The following is a 20,934-nucleotide window of genomic DNA, read 5'->3' on the forward strand; positions in this document are numbered from 1 at the left end:
ATTAAAAAGCATTATTATTAGTAATTGGCAAAAACGTGCTTGATCCCTAGACATTTTGAAGCGTGTATATCTATAATAGTAAAAGTGGACACTAGATTCTGGCTCTCCCCGTGTTGCGGAATTTCATTAAATTATGTTTTCCTAGATATACCTACCTAATCAGGCGTCGTAGCCGTTGCGACGCTTCGTCATCACTTGTTGGACTAAATTATTATGGCACAACAAATATGTACAATTAAAAAATTCTAATTAGGGTCATAATTTTGGGGTAGAGACATAATTTGTAGTTACACTGTTTGATTTAAAAAAAATGCAATTGTGACATGCCTGTTGCCTCTAAAGAGCCTGCTGTCGAAGAAGATGGTCACCTCGGGTATGTTGCAGATGCCGGCTATGAGGAGTGAGGAGACAAAATTATCTGCGCCATCGCTTCTCGGCTCGAATATTGGTATCTATAGAACATTATATTATCATCTGATCTATTATATGTAGACCTAATGCGTAACGAAAATGTAAGAAATTTTTAAAATATATTTTGTTTTATATTCGAACTAAATACTTAAACAAAGCATGCTAATTTATTGAAAACGTTATTCATCAAAAATAGTATTGATATCTACATGATCAGGTATGTAAATTTTAAGAAATCGTATCTAGCAACAATATTATTAGAGAGCAAGCAGTTACACACAGTGACATTTAGCAAAGACAAAGGACGTTAGTGAAATGCGCGATTGCATCGCAACACTTAAGGTGGCAAATGAAATCAAAAATCAAAATAATCTTTATTTCATAGGTAAGCATTATTACACTTGAAATCGTCACATTGGTTAATCTCTACCGCTCATTCGTAAGGCAGATTCCCCTGAGAAGAATGAGCTAGAAACTCGAAGGGTTGCTCTTTGTAAATAACATTTACTTGTACACATTCAACATTTACAATATTTTTCTTTTTGTTTCCAAACATCAGAGATCGAGATTACCTGCGTGGGGTAAACGGGTTACTACCACGGATTTTTGTCATCCAAGTACGCAGAAGTTGTATATTAGCCTTTAGTATAAAATGTTTGTTTCACTATAGTTTTAAACCTCGTGAACGGCAAATTTTGTATATCAACCGGAATCTTATACATTACTCAGAAGCGTATTGTGACTTTGTGAAGACGACTATCAAGAAGAGCTAGTTTATTTTTGTTCCTCCTATTAATGTTATGTCTGTCACTATTTTTCATAAAGAAATTATTATTCCTCTTAACATAAATTACATTTTCATAAATATACTGTGACGCTAGTGTAAGAATGTTCATTTCCTTAAACTTATATCTCTCAAAGATACTCTGGGGCCCAGATTGTAAATTGGCGGAGACAAAAACCGTCACTTGACTTTAAACTTTTGTATGCGTTCAGTTCGCGAGCGAGACTGAGACAGGCGACTGCGACGCGAACAGAAGACGGTGAGACAGGCTCTGTCGCGGACCAGTGGCAGGGCTCTGTCACTCGCTCAAGGTTACGCGATAAGTCCCTACCGCTGAGTGTATCGACGTCGATACAAGTGCTCATTCAAACCTTTCGCACTACTGCATACGGCGGGCAACGTTATTTTCACCTCTCTGAGCGCATGCTTAGATTCCCTTTTCCTCGTAGTGAGCATCCTTGTGTCATTAGTCAGATTTAGTAAGTATGTATTTTGTATGAGGGTGACGTGTCTGTTACGTAATAAATATTAAGTACCTAATCTGTGTCTGTGGTGTCGCGAGTCTCGTTCGAAAACCACGTGCGCTATTAAATGCAATACTAATCAAACAGTTGGTAGCGACCAATCTAAGTCTATGTCTATATACGTTTATAGTATATGTATATAGTATGTCTTGGACTGCACAGTACACCACCGGAGACGAAGGCATTTGTCTCCATCTCCTGTTTGTTTGTTTGGTTGAACCACTAAAAACGTACATCGCGTTTGCATGCAATTGCATCGCGTTTGCATCGGAATTGTGTAGCTGCTTAAATCACGCGTGTGTGTAAAGGTAAACAATTAACGACTGAATCGCTGCAGGCGCGCTGCTAAAGTTACCGAGTGTAACAGCTGTTATTCCTCGGTCCATAAACAATCTGATAATATGACAAAAATCTCAACAATCATTAAACTTTTAAAACTGTAATTTGCCTAAACGACTCAGGTACGTAAAAAACTCAGGTAAAACTCACCTGAGAACCAGTCAAGACAATGGCCTTCCCCAAATTCTCGAACATAAACGACAAAGCCGATGCAGTGTAGGATAAGGTATCAGTTCCGTGAAGTACCACGAACCCGTCGTATACTTCGTAGTTATTCTGCAACCAATTATCTTTAAAAAAATCTGATTTTGTAACATTTTACAGCGTGTTTATAGAATATACTTATATATTGTTCTATATTGAACTCGATATGCGGTCTGCGCCGGCTGACCGTCACCCAAGTTGACAAGTCCCATATGCCTATAAATTCAAATCACCCTTCAAAACCGAAACACAGTAATGCTCACATTACCGCTTGGCAGCAGAAATAGGTAACGTGGCAGTACTTCCCTGGACGAACTCTTTCGTTACTAAAACACTGGAATAGAATTAATAGCAGTAGAGCTCCAAAGTTCGTCCAAGGAAGTACTGCCACCTTACCTATTTCTGCCGCCAAGCAGTGTAATGTCAGAAATACTGCGTTCCGGTTTTGAAGGGTAAGAGTGCTGGTGAAATTACAGGCACATCGGACGTGTCAACTTATGTCTCGGGGTGACGCACAGTGGGCTGATTTCGAAAAGTGTGGACTTAAGGCTTGAAATTGTTAGGATCGGATACTACTAGTCAATATGATAATTTTATGTTCTGGAACTTTTTTCGTATTTTCATCTATACCAATATTATAAAGAGGTAAATTTTTGTAAATTTGAATATTTGTATTTCTGGAACTACTCAACCGATTCAGAAAATTCTTTCATTAATAGAAAGTTACAGCATCCCCGAGTGATATAGGCTGTTGTAATAGGATTACTATTGGAATCTTTATACGGGGCGCAACTAGTAGCTATAGTTTTTGAGTAATAACACTTTAAAAAATGTTTGTAGAAATATTTAAGATTTGACGTAATTTATTTTAATTTCGATATTATGCGGTACATTCTCGACACGAGAAAAGATAGCACACATAAAATTAATGCCAATCAAAAAGATAATAACATTATTAATATCAAGACGCAGCAGTCTCATCACCCTAAAATGTCACTTGTTTTGCTAAAAAACACACGTGTAAACAATGGGGAGCTTATCATAAACACGAACAAAAGATCAAGGTTGTTAAGAAATATGCTTATCTTTGACAATTGTGGTCAAGTTAGAATAATAGCAGGTAGTAATTAGGTCAGTTTGTCCCATTCGAGTAAACTTCTCTCAGAACGTGATTACATTTCGTAAGAAACGCACTACTTATTTTCAAATAATACCCTTTTCTTGGAAGTTTTATAAAAATGGTTGGTGAATTGGTGACTAACCTAGACTTATTTGTAAAACTAAAAAAAAAGTGGCAATATTAAAAATGCTGCGGCATTATTTGATATTATAAAATTTAGTTTAAACAAAAATTTAAGCGAAGACAATATCAAAAAGTTGAAAGCGTTTTGTGCAACATATTGTTCTAATCTTCACAGAAATTGGCTCAGTGCTAATAGAAGAGAAGAAGATTGTATAAAGAAATATAGTAAATGGTTGGATGCAGATGTATTATGGCCCGATTATGTTAGGAGTGCTTCAGAACAAAGCGACGAACCATCTACGACCACGCCTATTACATCAGCACAATTTGCAACATCATCAAATATAAGCGGTGGAACCTATACTGAGTTGAGTCCAAGAAAACCTTTCTGTGATTTAGGGCCTAAACAAAAAAAGAGTCGCGCTGAGAATATTGATAACACAATATCTTATGATGAGATATCGTACGTACATTCCATGAAATGAAAAGCTGATGGTCATGGTGACATTGCCAAAATCGTTGATTCATCATCATTTTATTTAAGAGCCATGCTCTTGTCGGTGTAGCCTCCTCCACTCCTCACGGTCCATAGCCAAATCCTTGACCTCCCTGTTGATTACTTGCTTAAAAATCCACAAGATGTGAAAAAAGTAAAAGAATGTATTAGTAACAAAACTGAAAAACCATTGTTTGATGCAGATGAGGCTTTAGGTTTGTTTGTATCACGAAAACTATCCAAGTGGCAGTATAATACATTGAGAAAAAGTGTTGCAGAAAAAGGTGTGCATATATTTCCTTCCTACTTTAAACTCCAAAAAGCAAAACAGTCGTGCTATCCACCTAAAGAGGAGATTACACTAACAGAGACTACTGCTCAAATAAAATTGCAAGCGCTCTTAGATTTGACAGCAAGCAGATTATTAAAAGCTATACCGTTAAATGACGATTGTAAACAAATGAAACTAATAAGTAAATGGGGTTTTGACGGTGCCTCGAATCAAGTTACATATAAGCAAACAATAGAATCAGAAACGGAAGATAATGGAGATGATTCCAGCGTATTTATGGGAAGTTTAGTACCCATCAAGTTAGTTTCTGGAGAATCAACGATTTGGGAAAACGACTCGCCAAATTCAACACATGTGTCGCCCACTATTTTTTAGATTCTTTAAAGAGAATAAAGCAACCATAATACAGCAAAAGACATCAGAAGAGTCTGAAATTGACCAACTGCAGACTACAAAAGTAGAAGATATTGAAATTACTCATTCCTTACTGCTTACTATGATAGACGGTAAAGCCACAGCAATTTTAAGTGAAACATCAATGCAACGATGTTATATGTATACACACATCAAAAAAAGTTTGCGATCACTTCGAAAAACTGAAATCTTTTTTGTTACTGTAGATTATATTATGATTTTTTCTTCTTTTTAGATTCTTTACTTAAAAATAAATTAGAACATCATAAAACAATGACCCCGTTCAATTGTTTTTTCATATAAAAAGGCTTTCAGTCCTAGCTTACGCTCATTCAGAAATCTGATTTAGTCAATTATAAGCGATTCAAGATATTTTTCGCGGAAAGTTGTGATTGAAAAAATGCCAAGAGGATTATCAGAGGTTTTACGAGCTAGAATAGTAACTTTGAGGGAAGAAGGATACACCACGAGAGTAATAGCACGCAGACTTGCTATATCCCAATCCTGTGTCGTGGCTACGTTGCAGAGGTATCACGGAATGGGGAATTTAGCTGACCGACCCCGCAGCGGTCGCCCAACTGTTTTGACAGCTGCCCAAAAGCGCTATATTAGATTGCTGGCAGCCCGTGATCCAACAATCAACGCCACTAAAATAAAAGCAGAAGTCAGGGCCGCCTCTGGGCTTGAAGTTAGCACGCAGACCGTTCGCAATTGCTTGCACCAGGCTGGATTACGAGCACGGAGGTCTTGGCGAGCTCCGCTCAATTCCCGGCAACGTCAACAACGAAGATTGCAGTGGGCTAGACTTCGGCAAAATGAAGAAGGTGAGGACGAAAACATTTGGCAAAACTGGCTCTTCGTTGACGAATCCCGAATCAGCACTCATCCAGATAACCGACGTGTCCGTGTCTGGAGAAGACCAGGCGACCGTGAAAGACAAAGAACTGCCACTGGAACAGTTCAGCAAGGCGGAAAATCGGTGTCCTTTTGGGGTGGCATTATGATTGGAGCTAGAACGCCTTTGATCCCGTATCGGGGCTTCATGACAGCAGACATGTACAAAGCAGTTGCTATTGATGATATCGTCAGACCATTCCGAGTAAACCATGGGCACCAATTTGTACTGGTCGATGATAATGCGCCCGCACATCGAGCTCAACGAGTCAATGCTGCTCTTCAAGAATACGATATCACACGATTAGACTGGCCTGCCGGCTCGCCCGACTTAAACCCAATAGAGCACGCGTGGGATGCTCTTAAACGAGCAGTATGGAACCGTGAGCCACGTCCCCAGACAGTTCCAGAGCTCAGGGAAGCCGCTATTGAAGAATGGGATAGGTTGCCCCAGGAAATGCTGGATAACTTGATCCTCAGCATGCCCAGGAGGATCTTCGCATGTATTCGAGCCAGGGGAGGAGTTATTTTATATTGAATTCACACCTTTTAATAATAAATTGTTGTTTAAGTTTAATTAAACAGTCTTTTTCTTTCTATGAAATTTCTATCACTATTACATTATGATTAATGGCTCAATTTTTTTAAATAAATAATAAAAAATAGTTTTATATTTTAATTTCAAACAGGGTATTCCTATTTAAAGAAAGCATACAACATAGATTTTTTCTTGATAAAGTTAAATTTAAAGAATTATAGGAGCTTATGCTATTGATCGCAAACTTTTTTTGATGTGTGTATGTAAAGCGTCTCCCAAAGAAATCAATGAGTTAGATCTTACATCATCAAAAAATATAGATACCGAGTTATATAAATATGGCCTATCCTCATTGCATATGTGGATACGTATGATGGAGTGTATTCTTCACATAACGTATAGATTAGATTTGAAAACGTGGGTTGTGAAAGGTGAACAAAAAGCCGCTCTGGAAACTAGAAAAAAAATTATTCAGGACGCCTTTAAAGTTCAAATGGGTTTATTGGTTGATGTTGTTAAACAAGGTCATGGTACAACGAATGATGGAAATACGGCATGACGATTTTTCTCAAACTATAAAACATCAGCTTCATTCATCATTACAGGTGTTGATGAAAATTTAATTAAAAGGTTTGCCACAATTTTGCAAGTCATTTCTTCGGGACAAACAATAAATATAACAAAATTTAAAGAATATGCTGAAGTAAATATGAAGTCAATATCGACAGATGTCGATATTGACAAAACCTTAGGTAAACTTGCTGATATTTGAAATGCAATTGTTGAAAGAAATTGTTAAAAGCGTTTGCTATTTGGGTATTGTCTGTCAGTCGTCATCATCGTCTGTCGTCATCTTTTAAACTCGATATGTTTCTGTCAAATTTTTGTTCTGCTTGGTTTGTTAATTTATTATACACCACGATTCTTTGATTTTATTTAGTGCTTTGTTAATCCTATTTAAAGTTTGGAACTTCTTAGCATGATATAATACTTTTTCTATTTCTAGGAAAGTTTTATTTTTAATAATAATATACAACAAAAGAATTTAAAAATTCAATGTATATCACTATAAATATACTGAGGATGAAACTATGACAAATGCGCCCTACTTCTTTACACCATGGGTGTGTAATAGATTTTTTTTTTAATTTATAACATTTTCAACCCAGACCGTTATATTAGAAAACTATAGATTATAAAGATATAGATTTTATGGTAACTCGAGACTCCAACTATATGGATCAATACATTATTTTTTGAAAAAATTTGAGATTTCAGAGATATACCCCAATTTCACTTTTTCTCCATACAAAAAAAGTTTCAGAGCCATATAACTATAAAATTACTGTGTCAATCGAAAATATTCACATGACAGTTTATGATTGTATTGGTGAGTAAAATCAATATCCATCATCATATTTATAAAAGGAGTTGTTTAATTTTCAAGTACCCCTAAGTCCACTAGGGATCATTTTCAGCCCACTGTGTGACGGGCCCAATATAATTTGCTTTTTTTTATAATATCTCGATAACAATACCTCAAGGTTCTATGGCGCTCTCACACAAGTCGGGCCCTATCTACATGTGCTACAGATATAATTCCAGATTAACGCACCATAATATCTTCGGCAATTTGTGCCCATTCCTTTTCAGTTATATTTGAAGAATCCAAAAGATTCTCGTATTCAAGTATTCTGTATAGTATCCTCACTTGGGAATCTTTAGTTTCTGAAAGAATATTGTTTTATCAGAAATATGACACAACATCAGCGTATCTGTTTTATTATTTTAATTTTAAACGGTGTCCCATTGAATGGCCTTCAGTTGGATGGAAGCCAATTTTTAAAATCGTAATTGTATGCTTAAATAATCTGTTATATAGAAAATTCGAAATTTTAACACCAAAATCGTCCTTAGCGAACGGCTCGCTGACTGCCTTGTTGCCGTTTCGTCAATGTGACCGTCAATATGAAGTGCGCAGTGTGGCATCTAAATCTAGAGAGAGGCAAAGTGAGCTTTCACGCTACTTTTTTTATTTTCTGGCAAGATGGTAGCTGCGGGAATTCCTCAGAATGCTTGAGAATTCTCTAGAAGACGCGCAACCTGCTTTTTAACTTGTGTCTAACTTATACGTTACTAATGTTGATATAAAGTTCATTACGCTATGGATTACAAAATTTCGATTCCAATCCCTTCAGCGCCAATGGAAATGAAGCATTATGCTGAGTACGTACTTGAACAATACGACTCATCCGTAGAACAAAGATCTATGTGCAAGACTACTTGTTCTTAGGACATAGTACATTTCGTTCGATCTTCTTCGCTGTGAATGTCGATCGACTATTGTTCGATTTCATATTATCGAAACGAAATAAGATATGTAAATTGTCAAAATACCTTTACATAGGCCTTAGTTTGAATAACGAAATTATTCTCGTAACGTAGATTACTTATTCTCTTTTCGCTATATAATCACATAGGACTCTCTTCTTCGGATGAGTCGAATTGCGATATGATAATGATATACGTTTTATAATAAGATGAAATTACATACTAGGCAAAACGAGAAATCGTGGATCAATATGTTCACTGGAGCTGAAGTTAGGGTCGTGAAGCTGGGGGTATTTTTTAATTGTGATCTCAAATACACCCCGTTTGGGGGCTAGAGCTGTAAAAAACATTAAGCCATTAAAATATCGATACCGAAAATGCAGAAAAAACATAATTTGAGCAATTTAGAAAATAATAACATATTTTATATTACAACGTAAACGTTTTTATTATCGATACAGAGTTTAAACATAAACACACTACCTCAAAGGCCGAACGGTTACCATACAAGTCTGCCACGCAGAGGTCGCGGGTTCGATTCCCGGGCCGGGAGAAATTTTTTTTTTACACACACACTCAACATCACATCGTCATCACAAGTAACCGCTCGACTTCAACCAAGCGTCGACGTGCGAATGCGCGCTATATGCATACGCACGGTATATCGAACGAGAACGAGAACAGATCCACAGAATCGGAAATTGATGCTGGATGAGACATATAGTAAATTTGTTTTTTTTATAATATCACATATATGACATAATATGACGGGACAGCGCCACTCAAAGATTTAAATTGGAAAGATCTGAGGGGCACTACCTCTGCGTCTGTCGCCCTGAGACATAAGTTGGCAAGTCCCATGTGCCTGCAATTTCACCAGCACCCTTACCCTTCAAAACCGGGACACAGTAATGCTGACTGACATTACTGCTTGCGGGCAGAAATAGATAAAGTGGCAGTACTACAATGTATGAACTCTTTTACAAGGGGCTCTATTGCCACTAAAAAATTTATGAATAAAATATAATCTTACAAATTTTGTTCTTTTTCGTTTACCATTACCTATTATCTGTTAAATTTAGTAGTAAGTATTAATAGGTATCAGAAATTTACTTTTTTTTTCATAAGCCCTACGTATCTATGCAAACTTTTTAATAATTAGCCAGGTAAATATTACTTCTACGTAACCCAATTACCTCGAGCGCACCTTGGGCATAAGTAGTCTAAATAATGGGCATTGTCATTGACTTACTATTTGTAAGTCAATGGGCATTGTCAAAAAATGTTCGTTTCATAGGCCATCATTGGTTGCCTAGCAACGATTTGTTATAATGTTAATATTCTAGGTCGAATTTGTTCAAAAGTTATCATTGACTTACAATTATATGGACGTCGGGTCCGCGCTAAAAAGTGTCCGCACTTGTAAGGCGCTAAAATCGTATACAGAGCGCGACACTCCGCTTTAGTCTTCATTTGTTCTACGGACAGCGCGATACTGCGATGACATAACAATTTAAATTTCGAATAGGTTGACTTGGGACATTTTTTTCGAGGTTTTTGTATTAGACCCGTCGTCCATTTATTTGTAAGTCAATGAAAGTTATAGTTATTTTTTTGTTATAATTACAAAAAAACCTAAATTCGCTACCGTAACGTCTCCTTTCATATCAAAAATACATTACTTATTTTATATATTATATTACATTAGAAGTATTGCAAACTCTATGCCTACTCCTTTAAAGTTATCATATCTGATAATTAATATGCACTTACACCCATCCTCCTTGTTCGGCATCATTCCAATAGTGCCACCAGTGTAAATGACCAATACTTTTCTCTCATTTTTTCCAAATTGTGACACTAAAGAGTTGGACGCTGAGAACTCGAGCATACTTCTTGATTTTCTGAACCTCGGATTCTCACTGTAACCGTCAATTTTATTCACGTTATAAATTCCATTGCCATTTTGGTTTTTTGCCGGCAAAAAACCAATTTCGTGAACACCGTTCTGCATTGCGGCGCGAGTTTTCTTTTTATTTTTGTTTGCTTATTTAACATGCGTACAACACAAGATTACAACGCAAACTGACTTACGAAACGACCTTTCGTTTCGTGGAGAAAGAACACGAATTTAATGACTTAATTGTTTCCTTGCATTGCTCTTTTTGTTAACAAATTCACTTTGAAATTTTACTTTCAAGAAGCAATGTATAACAAAACTTTACGTTAGTCGTAACATTTGGTTCGTCGTCTAGTTTCGTAATACAATGTCTATAAATAAAGCCACGTGCTTGACCCGATAACAAAGCGTTAACGTTTTAAATCTTATGGAATTTAACTACTATATTGACATGGTTGATAACTTTTAACTAACCATAAAGATTGTATGTAGCTATTGTTTCGTAGAGCTGGCATTTGTAATAAATTTTTTTAACGCCTATAAAATTGCGATAAAGTAAAAAAAACGGCGATAACCAACTTGGGAAGAGGTCTTTTCCAACCTCTAAGAGATGCTCGTAAAAAATTTAGTTCCGGTATTATTTATTTTTATCCAAATTTTGAAGTAATTAATTTTGGTATAATTTCTTTTTAATTCCACTTTACATTTGATTTTTTAATTTTCTTTTTATCCTTTAATTTTATTATAATGAAATAGCATAGTAACGCGATCTACTTTTTATACACGAATAACTCGATTTACATTCGAAGACCAACGGTTTGTTCCAGGCTCAAATCTATTCGGACAAATTTTGAAAACGAACTTGTAATTGGTTTCGTGTGTTCTGGTTATTTCTCTGGAGATATTCTTTTCAATTTGAGATCAGGTAATTAGTGTGGTCCTCTGACACAATATTGTTATAATTTTAAAAAGGCTGAGGTCTTGGGTTCGTAATAGCTGGAGGTGGGCGTTTAAACGAATAAATAAATGAATGAATAAATAAATAAATAAATAAATGAATAAACGAAAAGCACAAGTTTGCTCTTTAATATAAGCACGCTCGTAAATTTAACTTGTATGCGTTATTTAGTTCAATACACAACAATTTAATTTTTTACGTTTCTAGGTAACAAGTCCCGCTAGTGATGTTTCCTAAACAAATTAATTCCTATAAATAATAATGTTATAAATAAAAATAAAAGTCGTGTTTACTTATCATAAACCTTTTAGTGGCCTACTCTAGCTTTCAGCTGTCAAAACAATATTGTAAGCTTTTTTTAACATAAAGTCCATAGCCTTAAATATTTTTCTAAACGATTTTGTAATCTTCAAAGAAGCTTCAAAATAAGCAAGCTTATTTTAAAAATACAACGTTTTAACGTTTAAAATTAATATTTTTAATTTTTATTTTATTTATTTTCAACCGACTTCAAAAAAAAGGAGGAGGTTCTCAATTCGACTGTATGTTTTTTGTGTATTTTACGCGATAACTCGATTTGTATGATTCTTTTTTTGTTGGAAAGAGGGTACCTCAGGAGTGGTCCCATTTATATTTGAAGAAAATATTTGCGTAACATACACAAAAAACAATTGAATTGAGATGTCCTCTTTCTTTTTTTGAAATCGGTTAAATATAGAATAATACAGTTGGTACTATTCAGTGTCTTCAAGTTCATCGAAAATAAAAAGAAATATTAAATAAATATTTAAGCGCCTTCTGAAAGGACAATGCCCAAGGTCCTGGCCCATACAGACATTGACAATGAAAGTTGTCGACCCTCAATCGCGGATACACGGTTTCCAATCGTGTACCAATGTATTTTAAGGAACGTTGACATAAAAAGCATTTTGTCTTTGAGATTATGTTAAAAACTATCTAAGGGCGCTCCTTCCGCGAGTGCCTTTGAGTGCCCGCGAGTGCCTTTGAGTGTCCGCGAGTGCCTTTGAGTGCTAGCGAGTGCCTTTGAGCGCCAGCGAGTGCCTTTGAGTGCCATTGAGTGCCTTTGAGTGCCATGGAGTGCCTTTGTATTGGCATACCCCTAGCGGTCACAAGAAGAAACAACATTTTGTATACAAACATACGCAGTCGCTAGAGATAACTGTCACAGTAAACTCGTGATAGAGGCACAGGTGGAGAAGTAAGTACACGGGGCGGAAGCGGCGACGGCAACAACGCGCGCGGGCGCAGCCCGTTCACGTGTGCCCTCACTAGTCTCAATCGTGTAGCTGATACAATTGACATATTTGATTGCACTTTGAGTAAATCCAAAAGAGTTGCCTTACATATAATATGTTATTCTATTTATAACATTCTACGAACTATGGGAAGAATGCAGTGTTGTCACGAATTGTCAACAGTTATATTGGGCACTTTAATGAGGTCAACACTTTCATTGGTAGTAAGGGGTCGTTTTCAGATAACTTCCAAAAATGTGTCCCTGTCAATAACTTTTTTGTTATTACATTAATGCTAAGCATTATTTATTTAATATGATTGCTTGCTAGCTTAGTCTGTGTTACACATAAAAAGACTTACTTATTTATTATTATCTACTACGTCACAATAATAAATAAAAAAAAATTGGGCAATTTCTACTTCATGGGAGCCGGTTCCACGTCGCTCTAATTTTAAGAAACGAAGAAAATTAATTCAACACTCGTGGAAATCTCTATATTTCTCATCGAGGATAAACTCTAGTAACTTACACGTCGAATACATACCGTAACTTTCCAATTTATTATAAACAAACATGTTTTCTTGGGGATACAAACTGTGTTTAAATTTTTCTTATCATTAGTGTCAATTCAACTAAAAGCCTCCTAATAACAAAAGTTCATACCGCATCACTTTCACCTTTTGCATACGTGTGAAGGGGCTCCTGTCGGATTGGAGTGTACACAGTGAAGTAACCTATGCATCTCCGTTTTAGCAAAAAATCGACTTAAATACCAATTTCAGCGCTAGTGACTAAATCTTTCTCATTCTTGTAAATCAATCCATCCAAATGAGTATTAAGTACATTTTATAAACCTGTTTTATAAACTTTATTGTACATCAATTAGACAAACGGAACTTTAAAATCCATGCACTTATATTATGCTGGACCGTTCCAGCATATTTTACACACTTGACAATTAAATATGTATCCAAATATCATTATTGTCGCTCTCATTCTTGTCTACTTTTAAGTCAAACATTTACTTGAAATATAACAATTAGATGGTGATGGTGGTGGTGATGATGGTGGTGATGGTGGTGGTGATGAAGACGGTGATGATTGTAGTGATGATGACGATGCTTGTGATGATGATATGAATGGTAATGATACTGATGATAATGGTGATCATCATGATAATGTTGATGGTGATGATGATGATATATTGATGTACAACAAAGTTCATATGACTATAACAAAATACTGATTTAGATTTATTTATTAACTACATATAGATAGATAGATGGTCTTACACGGATGAGAAGGATTTTGATACAAGAAGTTATATTAAAATATTTGCTACATGTTAAATGTTCTTTTGTGAACGATAAAATGTGTGTTGTAATAATAATTTCTCATTGCTGTGCCGTCTTTCTCATTTATGTTTATGAGAAAATCATTCGTGTTACTGCAATCTCATTCGTGTGACCTAAAATATAGTTTTTTGTTGTATTTAACTCAAATATTTCTGTGATTTTATAATGATTGACATTGCTTGAACTTATTTGTTCGTTTAAGATCTTAAAACCAAAATAAAAAAGGGTTTTACAAAAATCACTCAAAAAGTGCCATTGAAATTCGGAAAGTGAAATTCACCCTAAGGGAGGTTACTTACAAAGTATAAATCTGTATAGATCAAATAGATACGTAACATCTACACCGTGTGTAATGTTTATGAATATCTTTACTCCTTACGTAATCTGCACAAGCTTTTTGAGTTTTATAAATACTAATCATGCAAGTACATATTAATATAGTTTTAAATTTTATATTATTTTATATAAATATATCACATGGAACATCACGACAAACAAAGTACCAACAACTTTAACTAAAATTTAAAATCCTGTACGCCCACTACTAATTATGTTTTGTCCTGTTTGTTTAGTTATATATATAATTTATGTCGTTGTGGATAACTATTGCGGCCTAAATTATTAAAGACAAACATTGTTCTTTGTAAAATGTATTTAAGTTGGCTATGTATTCCTTAATAAAAAATTAATAAAAAAATATGTATCTTAAACAATGTTATTTCTTTGTTGTCTTCTCTAACGAATTAGGTTCTGCCTGTAATGTTAATGTGTTGAATGGTGATGAATAAATAAATTAATAAATATCTGCCAAGACATCTAACAATAGCATTAAAAATATTAGAAATCAAGAAGACTTACCTTCACTAGCGAACAAATGCAATGAACTGAAATTGATTATGCAAGAAATTTCAAATGACTAATTGCTGTTTTTGTTGTACTGGGAAGAACCCGAACGTTCAGTTGTTATAATTGCATTCTATTGCTCTGGAAACTACTTTTTGAGCCTTGCGTATATTTTATGCACTTTGACGACATCGAGTTTATAATATAACCAGAAATAGAGACGAAATAAGGGCCATCCATCCCTGGTAACTCATCAGACAAAAGCAGCCTTACATCATTTTTAAATATCAACACTCGTTTGCACTGAAATCACAAGTATGAAAGCTGTAATAGAAATGTACAGCGCCGACAACTGACCTGCGTGTAGGTACGTCTCCGTATATTCCAAAAATATTCTGTATTTATTGTAATAAAGATAATCTCTCTAACTATGGGGGCTGTTCCATTCGGTGATGTGGAAAAAACAGCCAAAACAACTAATTACAATACAAACGCAATCACATTTCATCGGTAATTAAAAACTAAATATGTAATTTTTAAATTTTCGTCCATTATAGCAATGCTCAAGTTAAAATGGCCGACTTGAAGTTTCGGGCTGGCTAATCGGAGCGCAGCTGTTACCGTAATAATTTAGCAGAATGGTTTTCAAACAAATTAAATGAGTTTTCGTTGTATTCCTGGTTATATACTGGATGTTTGACGATCTTCGTGATCGATTGGCTTGCACACCAGTTTCACGGCCTTCTCGAGTGCTCTAGTGGGAGGGATCTGGGATTGACTTTGCGCACCGGAACCCCAGCACCTCGAAGGAGCTGCGTCCTCCTTCTACCCCTCCTCACGACACGAAGCGGGCCACACCGCCCAAACTTACTTACTAGCAAACGGAGCCTTCTCCCAATCACGCTCAGAGACCTCCTTCTGAAGCATCACCGCTTCACATAAAGAGACCACGATCTCGCCCGATCCGGGCAACCTGGGTGTTCCACTCGGAAGCCCACGCGGGGCGCTCCTCTAGCGTGTGCTGGGCGAAATCCTGGTCCCTCTCACGGGAGGACTGTCGTCGACTCGCGTCCAATCCGATTCAGATACTCACCAAAGCATCCGTGTCCTGCGAAGCTAAGTTAGCTTAGTTCGCGGTGTGGCCTGCGCATTAAACAGCTAAGCAGATATTCATCAAATATAGCTAACAACAATTCCGATTAAATTAGCGTTCAAAAGAAAAAGAACCGCTTTGAGATCAATCCATCCGTTCGGGATCTACGACGCCACAACAGACACAAAGAGAGACACAGAGATACTCTGATATACAGACACAGGCTTCAAACGCCTCTCTTTTTGCGTCGCGGTTAAATGGTATATAGCTGGGAACATTGAGCTCCTTTTATCTATTTCATGTAAATACGGTGGCTATTATGGCACTTATGTCCAGTGTGGGAACTGGAAAAACAAATTTACCTTCTTTTTTTTTGTTTTTTTTACTCCGACAAAAAAAAAATTACTGAGATGATTGAGACAATATTATGATTGCAACTTATAAAAAAAAACTACATTTTTCAAAGCGATTTTGACGACTGAAGTTAACTAAATAAAATTTATATAAATAAATAAATCTATTTCAATATAACTTAATCTAATACAATACAAGTAAAACAAATGTAAATAAAGCTATTTTAGTATTCAAATAAGAATTAACAAGGGTATCTAGATTATACATTCTTCATAGTAAAGCTATTATACATTTTAATGTTACACATTAGATAATGTGTAATTGCGATGCCTAAACTAAGTAAACGTATATATACCTGTATTTTAGGCATCTTTTTGTGCAATTTTTTTTATATTACCGCTTAAAAATAGATTTTCTATATTTAACAATAAAATAAATAGTAGTTATAAATTAATGGTTACCTATATAAAACAAAAAATTGTAATTATGAAACAACTTCCAGCAAGTCCTCTGTTTCATTGTAAGTCTTAAGCCACATTTTGACGGTCCTTTTACATTTTACAAATTAGAATTTAATTTAAAGTAAAGGAATGTACCAAAAGAATCTATGCGAGTGTGCTGTGCAGAGTTGTGCACGAGATGAAAAGGTAAATTTAAAGATAAAGATAAATTTATTTCTGTATAAAATATTAACCTAAATACATACCGATCGTATCGAGTCGTCTTTGGCTGGTTAAAGTAACGGAATGAAATGGAGTAATTGAGTGCTTTTTCAAAATTATTTGCTGGATATACAGTTGCCGAACCGAGAGGACGTCACACTCGTTTAAGAGTTTGCGGGTTGGATAATCGAAAGGACGGAAGTCAATGACTTTAAGAACAGCTCTCTGCGCTTTTTCCAGTTTATCAGGGTGGTCTTATGTACACCGCCCCAGGATGTAATTCAGTAAAGTAGCAATGATTGACAGAGGGCTCAATACACTGATTTGAGAAGGGTGCTGCTAGCTGCATATCTTAAATTTTTTTAAACATATATAAATTTTCGAACTCTAGATGTAAGCGCTGCAATATGTTTGAAATTAAGATTAGTTTGTCAATTATGACACCTTAAATATTTAATGCGTTTGTGCTGTCCAGTGTTGGACAAGCACAGAGGTTTGGACGATAAGTTCGAGGGCTTGTACAATGGTGAGCTACTAATACTAATGAAAAAGCATTCTCAGGAGGTTGTGAGGAGATATTATATGAGACATTCATATATTTAGTTTTGCTAGTGCACAATGTAACCAGTTAGTTCATCAACTGCGTCGTTCGTCGATAGAACCCAAATTGAGACGTCGATAGAAGTTTCTTAGTTTCTAAGTAATTAACAAGCCTTTTATAGATTATTCTTTCAAGGAGATTAGAAAGAGATGCCAATATTGCAATTGGACGATAATTATTAATATTGCTCTTATCGCCGCTAAATGTGAATGTGAATAGGATTTATAAGGGCTGTTTTCAGCACTTTGACCTACATTTTGACCTACATGAACAGAGATTGAAAATGTAGGTCAGGGGTGAAATCAAACAATTTTTGTGTTGTTTAATGAAAGAGCAGGGAATTTGATGCTGACGCAACGTATCAGCCTCCCGAGTTCCCCACTGCGGACTGCGTAATCCGCGCGCGCGCAGAGAGCCGCAACGCGCAGTGCTACCAGGGCGTTCAATGTATTCTCGGTATCGGGGTGATTAACTAATGATAAGAGTAAATTAATTACCTCATTAGTTAAAGACACTCTTTAAGGGTATAAATATAAAATTTCATGTAATTGTCATCATTAGTATTCAAGTTATCAATACGAGAAGACAACTACAATGACAGACGCCACAATGTTGACGAAAATCGAGCACCGCGCAGTGATTAAATTCCTTAGAAAACAAGGAAAGACTCAAAAAGTTATTCATGAAGAAATGGTGGCTGTTTATCAAGATTCTGCTCCTTCTTTATCTACTATTCAGAAGTGGTCTAGTGAATTTAAACGGGGTAGAGAGAGTATTGAAGACGACCCCGGTAAGTGCCACTTCTGAAGAAAACGTCAAAATTGTCGAGAAACTTGTATTGGAAGATGCCCGTATCAGAGTGAAAACATTAGCAGAAAAGACTAAGCTATCCGTGGGTACCATTCACACTATCCTTCATGAACATCTGAATCTTTCAAAAGTCAGTGCAAGATGGGTGCCGCGAATGCTCACGCCGCTTCAGAAACAAGTTCGAGTTGAGTGCAGTAAGGGGTTTTTGGAGCTCTGTAGCGAAAATCCGAGTGCAATTTTTGAACGCATTGTCACCGGTGATGAAACGTGGGTTCATCACTATGATCCTGAGAGTAAGCAAGAGTCCATGCAGTGGCATAAAAAAGGAACAGACCCACCGAAGAAGTTTCAAGTCTGCCCATCCACCGGAAAACTCATGGCCACAGTGTTTTGGGATTTTAAGGGAATTTTACTGATCGAATACACAAAAATGGGTCAAAGTATTACTACCGCAGCTAACGCAAACAGCCTACGCAATTCGGAGGACGCTATAAAGGAAAAAAGACCTGGAAAATTGACCGCTGGTGTCTTGCTTCTTCACGACAACGCGCCGGTTCACACTGGGCGCGATGCCAAGGCTGCTGTGAGGGATTGTGGATTTGAAGAAATCACTCATCCACCCTACAGCCCTGACCTGGCCCCCAGTGATTACTTTTTGTTCCCAAACCTAAAGAAAGATCTTCGGGATAAGCATTTTTCCGACGATGAAGAGTTGAAGGAGGCAATTAATGAACATTTTTCAGGCAAAGAGGAAAAATATTTTTTCGAGGGTATCGAAAAGTTATTTGCCCGATCAAATAAGTGTATTGAGGCTATGGGAGACTATATTGAAAAATAAATTTTATTTACAACTTTTTGCCTATTATTTCATACCTATACCGAGAATACATTGAATTGCACTCAACCCCTGAAGAAGACCTTCGATTATGGTCGAAACTGGTCGGACCGTTTCCGACTAAAATACTACACGAGTAAGTCCCGTTACTTTTATATTATAATGTTCACTTGTTCCTTCAAAGTACTAATCAAAGAATTGGCCGAAATATATTTTTGCTTCAAGGCCTGGTACTGCACTGCCAATTGAGAGACACACCTCCAAGTACTGACCTGCTAAGATTTTCAGCTTCTGCTCAGAGTTTAATTTTCCTTCACCAGAAATAGTGCAGATGTCATTCAAACATTGTTCTATTTAGACCATCCATTTCTGGATTTCCAGTGTTGAGACCGGGTCTATAGTCATCACAGACGTAGACGGGACGGGGGCTGAAGCTGGTGCTGGGAATGGTTTTGGTCCACGTGTCGTCTAACGGGAGGTGGACTACGACTCGTCATCGTACTTCTGCCGAACGGGCTATTCATTCTTCATACTTTGAAAGAAGCACAAGGTCGCACGTAACGTCACAAAACACAGTCCGAAAAGTGCTGAGACAGCGTTGGCACAGTTACACTTTTATTGTTATTTTTAAATATCAAACAAAATACTGGCAGACACGTCCGTTTCTGCTCAGTGCTCATAATTAAATTCTATATAACTAAACTCAAGGAAAGGCCTATGTCCAGCAGTGGACGTCTTTCGACTGAAATGATGATGATGATGATGAGACTCAAGGTGCAAAGAAATTATATTTCAAACGAGAATAACAAAGAAAGTATGTCACAGGAAGATCAAACAACCAACGAAATGTCGAGTGCATTCGGAACATTGTACAAAGAGATAATTAAAAAAAAAAATTAGAACCTCGTCATTTTAACCTCGTCAAAGTCCCGGTTTTGTAGTGTTATTGGATATTTTCAAGACGTCTATAAAGTCTCACACACTCTTTCCAACTAGCAGGAGAAAACAATAAGCAACATTGCACAAAACATTTTGTTATCAGCACTACACGAGGTAATGCAATTTGTTATAAAAAATATAACATCTGTTATCAGATTGATTCCGTGTAGCCGTTCTGATAAGAAAGCGACCCTTACATACTAACTACATGAATTTTCTACCGATATCCGCTGGCCGCAGTCACGAGACAAAAAGGCGAGATGAAAACTTTTCACTCGAAAAACATAACATAACAAATTAAGAAGCGGGGTTGAGGACGCACAGGTTTTCACCTGCACCTACCGACCATAGCTTTTTTTATGACACCAAGTGACAGGACGAACAATCCGTGCGCCTGGTAAGCGACACACCTGCTATAACAGTTGTAGTGCCACTCAGAGCTTTGCAAAATTGCAAAGATCGGACACTACCACTGTGCCCATCACCCCGAAACATAAGTTAAGTCCCATGTGCCCGTAATTTCACCAGCACCCTTACCCTTCTAAACTTGGCGCCAGAAACAGGCAAGGTGGCAGTAGTAGTATAATAACATAACATTTTGATAAACTTGCATAATGCAATGCACTATGGGTCGTTCCGTGGCTCAGCTAGCATAGTGTCTGACACGGTTCACTAGAAGACATCAGTTCGAATCCGTCCGGATCGAAGGTATTTTTTTGTAAGTGTTCGTAAGTGTGTATCTTTGTATTAATAATTACAACAAACTAGTGGAATAATTTCGCAGAAAATAATTGAATATCCATTCAACACAAATTTAATAAAATAACCTTTCTAAAAAGACTACTTGATGACGTCG

General features: G+C 36.5%; 1 protein-coding gene across 1 annotated transcript in view; it reads right to left on the reverse strand.

Moving 5' to 3' along the window:
- The window catches only part of LOC113240271 (L-asparaginase-like), a 58,533-nt gene that overhangs the window by 20,734 nt on the left and 16,865 nt on the right, over positions 1 to 20,934 (reverse strand). The window contains exons 2-6 of the mRNA XM_026477529.1: positions 10,244 to 10,392; positions 8,694 to 8,807; positions 7,755 to 7,867; positions 2,209 to 2,334; positions 324 to 452 (exon numbers count right to left, since the gene is read on the reverse strand). Of these exons, the coding sequence (XP_026333314.1) occupies positions 324 to 452; positions 2,209 to 2,334; positions 7,755 to 7,867; positions 8,694 to 8,807; positions 10,244 to 10,392 (631 nt within the window). The remainder of the gene's footprint in view (positions 1 to 323; positions 453 to 2,208; positions 2,335 to 7,754; positions 7,868 to 8,693; positions 8,808 to 10,243; positions 10,393 to 20,934) is intronic.

Source organism: Hyposmocoma kahamanoa, unplaced genomic scaffold, assembly GCF_003589595.1.
Source record: "Hyposmocoma kahamanoa isolate Upper Pololo Valley unplaced genomic scaffold, ASM358959v1 129, whole genome shotgun sequence".
NCBI lineage: Eukaryota > Metazoa > Arthropoda > Insecta > Lepidoptera > Cosmopterigidae > Hyposmocoma > Hyposmocoma kahamanoa.